Source organism: Hyposmocoma kahamanoa, unplaced genomic scaffold (genome assembly GCF_003589595.1).
Source record: "Hyposmocoma kahamanoa isolate Upper Pololo Valley unplaced genomic scaffold, ASM358959v1 62, whole genome shotgun sequence".
Taxonomy (NCBI): Eukaryota; Metazoa; Arthropoda; class Insecta; order Lepidoptera; family Cosmopterigidae; genus Hyposmocoma; species Hyposmocoma kahamanoa.
The window spans coordinates 22,751,642-22,760,229 of NW_020653850.1; the positions used below are offsets into that span (position 1 = coordinate 22,751,642).

At 33.5% G+C, this 8,588-nt stretch overlaps 2 protein-coding genes across 2 annotated transcripts in view; both read right to left on the reverse strand.

The window, feature by feature from the left end:
• Positions 1-87: 87 nt before the first annotated feature.
• Positions 88-2,592, reverse strand: LOC113229392 (bifunctional lysine-specific demethylase and histidyl-hydroxylase NO66). The gene is made up of 2 exons (XM_026462963.1): positions 772-2,592; positions 88-514 (listed from the first exon to the last, which is right to left on the reverse strand). Exon 1 carries the CDS (start codon positions 2,590-2,592, stop codon positions 781-783), a length of 1,812 nt encoding a protein of 603 aa, XP_026318748.1. The 3' UTR covers positions 88-514; positions 772-780.
• A 2,040-nt stretch (positions 2,593-4,632) lies between these two features.
• Positions 4,633-8,588, reverse strand: part of LOC113229535 (potassium channel subfamily K member 1-like) — a 42,497-nt gene continuing 38,541 nt past the window's right edge. The window contains exon 5 of the mRNA XM_026463166.1: positions 4,633-6,215. Coding sequence (XP_026318951.1) covers positions 5,914-6,215 — 302 coding nt within the window. The 3' untranslated portion in view covers positions 4,633-5,913. The remainder of the gene's footprint in view (positions 6,216-8,588) is intronic.

Sequence of the window (8,588 nt, forward strand, 5' to 3'; positions counted from 1 at the left end):
ATCCATGTGCCGAAGTCCGAGTCTGTAACAATACCTACATTTGAAACGAAATATAAACAAAACTGTTTGGTTGAATTTCTAAAGCAATCACTCAATATTAATTAAGTAACTCTTTCACGTATATTTCAAAGATTTTGACTTGATATCTCATCACTTTTCCCAACAATTTGAATAACATCATAAAATAGTATTAGAAAAATGGTAGTCGTATGTGTCTGTGGTTAAGTCCATGGTTGCATAGTGCTATATGGAAAAAACATTCAGTTCATTCAATTAAAGTTTTTGTTATTAATTAGTCAATTGAAAATTTCAATCGCAATCAACTTAGTATCTAAGTGTAAGGATTTGAAGATTTTAAAATTAAGATTTTGGAAATTTCAAATTATTTTATAGGTTATGTAATGAAAACCGCTAGTATGACTCAATTAAACAAATCGATTCATTGGTCATCACCAAACCGTCTGTGGTTGGGTCAGTGACTTATTTGTTTAAAATGGATTGAAATGAAGTATACATCGATACCTCCAATGAACACTGAGCCAACTTAATTTTTGGACCTGTTCTGTTTTTATTTTGTTTTTTGTTTCTTTTTTTTTACAAAATTCGTTTTTTTTGTTCTTGTTTTCACAGAATTCGGGGAGCACAACTAAGATTATATTTATATTAAACCGCCATATTTATTTACTAAGACAAATAAATATGGCTGTTTACAAAAATAACAGAAGACGAACAAAAAATAAAGATGGCGTAGTGTTCATTGGAGGTATCGACATGCTTTATTTATTCACTATCAATAGTATATAAAGGGTACTCGGTCATAATCAAACCCCTGGACCACAAAGCACCAGCTAGCTGCAACTTATCAGTATCATTAGGCATATCCAGGTTTTCAACGGACACATACTCGGGATATGTGGTTATCAACGTTTCTACAGCAGGAGCAAAGTCCTCTTCAATTTCAAGAAATGACAATTCACTACCGTGATATTCTAGGGCATTCTCAGCGTAATAATAAAGTCTAATTTTGTCCTCAGATACCATTCTTAAAATATTCTTTCTCAGCAGCCGTATTCTGGTGTCGAGGCTTATTTCAACTCTGTTTATGACCTGCCCATTCTCAATCATAACATCAGTGTCTCCATGAACCGTAACTGCTTTCTCCAAATCACTTAGAACTGGTGGTAGAACATCATGTTGGTAATTCTTCATCATTTGGTCTACAGCATCATCTATAGGCAAGTGGGCTTTAATTTTCTCAAATAGTGTTTTAATTAGTTCTGTGATCTCTTCCCTCCTTAGGGTTCTCATGTCAGAATGAACCAAACCAAAATTGTCATAAATATCAAAAGGCAGACCTCTTCTCAATTCAATGTTTTCTTCAATTGCTATTTGTAAAGCTGCTGGTACTAATTTCTCAAATAAGTCTGCCCAGGAGTGTTTCTGATACATGCTCACAGTCACATGTAGGGAATGTTCTCCGTCTATAGTGACACCCTGATGAATATATCCTCTAGGAAAATAAAGCATATCTCCAGCTCCCAAAATTACCTCCATGATTGGAGCCCCAATTTCTTCCTGGTCAAAATTCTTGGAAGATATTCTTGGCAATGTCTCGTTTTCAGCACGAGGCTTATAAATTCGCCAGTGTTTTTTACCTTCTATCTGTAATATGAAAGCTTCAATATCATCATAATGTGGGGCAAATCCTTGACTATCTGGTGGGGTCAAATATGCATTGGCACCAACAAAGCAGTGGAAGAATTCTTGCATCGTAGCATTTAACAAGTGTAATTTTGGTATATAAGTTTGAGGATTCAAAAGCCTAATACTACATCCATTAAGATAGAAATCCCACACAAGATGTGGATGGGCTCTTCCTTCCGGATTGTGCGTTTCTCTCTTACCATTAATATAGGAAGTTACATCAATATTCTTGGTAAATTGAATATTTTCATTACGTAACATATCGTCAATGATGGGTGTTGAAATTAGTTCTTTATAATAATTCGGCTTTTCCCTGGCTATGTGTAAAGGTTTCTTCTCCCAAATACCATTAAGAAATTCATCAGGGTTGTATGGTGCGATCATCCACTTGAAGGCTTTTAGACCTTCATTGCTGCTGTCTGTTTGAACTGGGACAAACTCAAAACTATCATCATCAGAGTGCGAACACGAATCGTCATCAGATACTTGAATATTGAGATGATTTTGTACAGACGGTATTAACATAGGGACTTCTTCATATTCAGGTAGTTTTCGGTTCTTTTTTACTCCATTAATTTCATGTTGCTTATTTACAACTTTGCTTTTTTTGCTTGATTTCGGTTCTGTTCGCTTTTTCTTCTTAAGGGTCTTATTTATACCGATAGTCTTTGCTTCTTTCGTCTTCTTCTGCTTCTGTTTTATTTTCTTTGCTCCTTGCAGCAACACATCTTCGGGAAGTTCAAAAATATGTTTATTTGATGTTTTCGGTGATTGTTGTTGGACTGTAGGGTTTCCTTTGGGATGTTTTTTCTTCTTTTTTTGCTTTTTATTGTTTACTTTGGGTTTATTAGCTTTGTAAATGGCAAAAGCTGATACCGGTGATTCCATCTTGGTACTTATAACTTACACAATACTTTCGGCAATGGAATACGGATACAAAGTAAATATTTTAAAATCTTAATTATATGGTGTAATAAGGGTTTGGTCTAATATTCTTTTATGAGACAACACTAAGACCTAATTGCCAAATACCGATACTACACATGAAGCACAAACCACTAGTACTATTGTAACATGAAGTGAACTAAGAGGTTATTTTTTTATTTTTTTTATTAAGGCTTTGGCAAAGCCATCAACCTAAACATGAAGTTTAAATATGTTTCTGTAAATATGGCCGCCACAAAGAGGATAGGCAATTTGAGGCGGCGTGTTTGGATTGACTCGGGATTCCTTAAAACGGGCCGATACGGGGATATTAGTTCGAGATTCGTATAATTTCGCGTTTTTATCTTCGATTAAGGCACAAATTAGGCTAGTGTGCCTTAATCGAAGATTAAAACGCGAAATTATACGAATCTCGAACTAGAATACCCGTATCGGCCTGTTTTAAGGAATCCCGAGTCAATCCAAGCACCCCGCCTCAAATTGCCTATCCTCTTTGGGGCGGCCATATTTACAGAAACATAATTAAACTTCATGTTTAGGTTTTTGGCTTTGCCAAAGCCTTAATAAATTTAAAAAAAAATTGACTTAAGACCTCTACCATTGTCTACGGTGATTAAGAATTTTTTTATACTGGATCTTGGTACTGGTAATAAAACAACAATGACACAATTAAGCTGATTTATTAGAATGTTTTCAATAATTTACTTTGAATCTGTAAACTTCAATTACATTACCGCTTATTTTTATTGTTAAACATTTTATACATTGATGAGCCAACAGTTAAAATTTTGTAATTTAGTATTAATGATTATACAAATCTATACTAAATCTAACATCCAATATATTCTCGTGATTATAATGTATTTTTAAATTCTAAAATATATAAAATGTAGTGCTTAGAGTGACAAAATTCTCCTTTATTGCTTCACTTAAGAAGGACAAATAATAATTTAAAGACTACGTTTAAATTACGGAATAAAATCTTTAGTCTGTAATACATAAAAGAAGTTCATTAGATAGCATTATCAATAAGTATTAAAATAATTTATAGTCACTCTCTAATAACTTCATAAGTTCAACAATATTGTCATTGATTGCATTTAGATTCAAACTTACAAAAGAAAAGCAGGATTGTTGCAGGTATCAAAATAGCCAAATTATAATTTATAGGAACTTCACAGCCATACGAAGAGTGATTGGGTGCGACAAAATGATTGGTTTAATTTGATAATGTGAAACAGGGTTGTTGCTGACGCATTTACACATCACCGAATGCTGATGCGGATGCTGATTTTATGTACAAAAAAAGACGAGACGAGAAAAATTTGCATCCTCAATGAATCTATCGACATGAGGAAAATAGTATTATTTCAAAGATTTTGTGACATTTACCGATTAACAAGAGAATTAATCTGCCTGGCTTAACCGTTGTGTAATTTTATCAAAATTATGTTTTAAAAACAGCAGCTGTACTGCTTTTCGATTTACAGTCTGTTTCTGGAAGGTTTGTAATTTGTTCCAGCGTGCCTTTTAGGTCATGTCACGACTCGAATATCCGCAATGAATATCAGCATCGATAAATGCGGATGTTTTAATATATGCAGATTATCCGCTGATGCAGATGCGGTTATTCGCAACAACCCTGACGTGAAACACTTACTAATTAAATCATGAAGTTCGAACATCGATGTGTGACCTAAACTACCACTTTAGAAAAGTGTGATTTTTATTTACATAAAGCTTAACTACTATATATTATTCTGTAAATATAGTTGATACTAGATAGCACAAACAATCTGCGTTCCACGCTACTATTTAATAGATAATTTTTATCAAATTATGTTTTATATAGAATATTTTTTAAATATATAGAAATTTTCCTACTAAAGACCTTTAAATATATATTTCTTTTTGTTTTAATAAATCCAAAGACTACTAAATTATTGGTCATCTATCACACATAATTGATACGTAAGAACGTCAATTTAATCTACAATTATATTTTGAGTACATAAATTTTACGAAATTATTAATTTTAACTATATTAAATTTAATCCTAGATAATTTTGTCCTTGTTAAAAATAAGACAATTAATAATTAATTTTTACTTTACTTTCAAAATTTAGAAATTATAGTTCAGCTGACTTATTTTAAAAACAAACAATTTGCGATAGGTAGGTACTATTTTGTGATAGGCTGCCCGTAAATCCTTTCAAAAAGGTAAAGACAATTTTATAAAATCCATTCATGATATGCTGTTGATATTGAAGAATAATTTGTAATAATTTACTTGTAAAACGTATACATCGAGGGGGCCTCGTCGTTTTCAGTCTGTGCAGGTCGGATTGTCGCTAACTTGTCCATGATTATAGTCGACTTGTTTTTTCGGGAATGTCCACCGCGCAAATATAACTTTGCGTAAAAAATGTACAAAGTGAAATAGAAAAGTGAAAATTTTGAAAAACCTCGTCAGTCTTATCAAAACTCAGTTCAACTAGTTCGACCAGCTGATGGCATTAGTGTTTCAAGCAAAATGTATATTTCAAATAATAATAAGTATAGAAGGAAATTATGAACATTTTAGGACGGTAATTGATAAAGGGATAGAAGATTTTTTTTTCATTTCTCTTCATTCATCTCTATTTTGTTTTCTCATCAAGTTTCAATGTTCACAATTTTAAATGTTTGAAAACGTGTATTTACCTGGTGCTTGAATTTCGAATATTTACCTATTCCTCTCTATGAAATTTGTCCTGCTTGAATAGGGGCGTACAGTTATTAATTTCTTCACAATCATTTACCACTAATACCTATTAATATCTTTATAAATATTACTTAGTATTTTAACAATAATAATATCATTAGACATTTATATTTATTACACAATATATTCCGCGTGGGATGCAGATAGAAGATTATTTTAACAAAATTTATTTCTTTACTTGTAAACATTTAAAACTTTTTTGAGATAATAAACAAAGTTAAAGTACTCACATGAGTTACATATTTAAAGCAATACATTTACCACGACACCAATTTTTTCAATATCATTTCCGTGACATCAGAAACCGATCGATGGTTGGGGTTTGGAGGGTTCTACAATAGTGACGTTCGCTATCGTTTCGACAACTCAGAAGATCGGCGACAATCATTCGCCGCCTTTTTTTTAAATCTTGGTGGCAAAATCATCGCTCGATACTAACTACCTGCTGTCAAAATGTGAAACGATGCGAACATCACCTGTATTTTTTTTCGTGATCATGTTTAATGAACCCTCATGTCTCGAGCGTGAACCGGGGTGGTGTCCTCAGGGCTGGGGCTATCGTCAAGATGAGGTCGAATATGAACCACGGAGCGGCGTTGATCGTGGTGGCCATAATCATCCCGCATTACCAGCCCGCCAATGCCGTATCCCGGTCCCATTACACCAGATCCACTCAAGCGCATCTTCTCTGGATCTTCATCGAGTTTCACGGAGGAAAATACGGTGCTTAGGTTCAGTTGCGGGATGTCGTAGAAGACGGTTAGTGTAAACATTATGAAGGTCAATCCGACGAGCAGATAGCCTGAAAAAATAGATGTAGATAGTTTTAATAAATCGCAAATATGACTAGATTTTACTGGTAACAAGTAGACTTCAAATATAGATACATTAAGCTACACGTTGACGGACCTTGTTCCGTTGCACGGAAGGCGATTTTCGAACATGTGTACAGCTTGAGGCGCTGTTGACTGTACATTAGACGCAGTATTATTATTGTGACATATCCTATGATTATACACGGATCCCCCTGCATTACGCGCCACATTCATTGGCGAACATGTTGGCCCACATTTTACTTAAGTTACCCGATATGTCATCCGACAAAAATATCGGTTAATGTATTTCATATTATCAATGTCACAATATTACAATTTAAAACACAATGTCAAGGAATGTGAAAAAAATAGTGTAACAAATAATTTTTTTATAAAAAAATAAACCAAATTCAATAGTTTGTGGCATTACGTCTATTTGCCAAGTTTTATTGAAAACGGAAAGTGGTTTAAATCGAATAAACCTGATTTATCCCCTCATTTGCTACCCTTAGAGGTGGAATATTTTCTTCAAATTTAAATGGGACCAATACTGAGGTACCCCCTTTCCAACGAACAAGAATTATCAAAATCGGTTCAATAATCGGCCGGAGTAACATACACACAAAAAAATACGGTCAAATTGAGAACCTACTCCTTTTTTAAAGTCGGTTAAAATATCATAATGGGTTTTAAATTTTTATTGAATTGATATTCAATTATTTTTTGTGAAATTACTCCACTAGTTTGTTACAATTATTAATACAAAGATCGACACTCAGAAAAAATTCCTTCGATCCGGCCGGATTCGAACTGACGCGCGCGACGTCTTCTAGCTTACTGTGCCAGACGCTATACCAACTAAGCCACGGAATGAACCAGTGGACCTCACGAATTTTTCTATGTGTTGTATTTGGTTTTTCAACGACTTTTTTGTCGTAGCGCCATCTATGAGAAATCTATGAAAGATTTATCACCCAGTTAGTACCTTTACAGCTATCAGTCCTGGCCAGAGATGTCACTGTTCACTGTATTTTAAATTATTATTGAATTGATATTCAATTATTTTTTGTGAAATTACTCCACTAGTTTGTTAAAATCCCCATGAATTTTTCTATGTGCTTGTGTCGTGTCTTTGTATTGGGTTTTTCAACGATTAAAAATAATTTAACTTTTAAATTAAAAATGAAAAATAATTGAATATCCATTCAATAAAAAATATTGATGTAAAATAAAAAAATATTAGTAACACGTCGGTCAATATAATGTTGGTGTTCTATTGCGAGCATGATTGCTTACAATACGATTGCATATTGCATTTACTGCAAACAACAATCACGTTTTTTTTAAATCTTAGTTTTCGCAGTATGGTTTAGACGCCTTAGCCTGTCCCGGAGGACGAAAAATTTTACTACTACTATTCAATCACCCTTTTCCTTTTTTTTTAAGATTCTTTTTACTTTTCGATGTGTAGGAACCTAAGGAATGCAATGATCTTAAATACAAAAGCATGCAACAAATGCAAGTTTATAAAATAATGACTAAAAAGTGCAACTCGCAATATTAAAAACAACTTGAATATTTTTAACAATATCGATATGTTAACGCCAAATACTAGTCCATCATTGCATAGTGAATGCATTAATGATACCTTGGTTACTTGGACACTTCATATGGATATTTGTATTCGCGTATTTTATATATTTGGCAAACAATCACCATATGTGTGACAAAGTATTTGCCTTGTTCGCCTATTCGGCAAATACAACAAGCACTAAACTCGCGTTGCCTCGCGCTGATCGGTTTCTCGACACACATCGAAGGAGTCAAATATGCAAACACGCAAGTAAGCCGTTTAGACTATGGTCATTAATTATTTTAACTCCCTAATTGGCTTCATGTGTAGCCGGCATCGAGTATATAACCAGTAATAGAGACGAAATGTCATTTAATTTGTTTGAAAACTATTCTGCCATATCATTACTGTGACAACTGCTGTCCGATTCGCCAGCCCGAATTCGAAACAATGGACGGGTGTCGTCAATTGTTTCACTTCAAATCAACCAGTTTAACTTGAACTTTGCTATAATGGACAAAAATTGAAAAATTACATATTTAATTACAATTACCGATGAAATGTGATTCTGTTTGTTTTGTAATTAGATGTTTTGCTGTTTTTCCCACACCGCCGAATGGAACAGCCCCCTATAGTTAGAGATATTATCTTTATTACAATAAATACAGAATATTTTTGGAATATACGGAGTAGTATGTAGTCTAGGCTCTACTCTATGAGTAGAATTGCTGGCTGAATATAGCTAGTGAATATAGTTTTTGTAATTAGAATGCTTTTGAAGAATTGA

Bases quoted from the DNA above. Each gene is read 5' to 3' on its own strand.
- LOC113229392 (XM_026462963.1), bottom strand. From the start codon at position 2,592: ATGGAATCACCGGTATCAGCTTTTGCCATTTACAAAGCTAATAAACCC.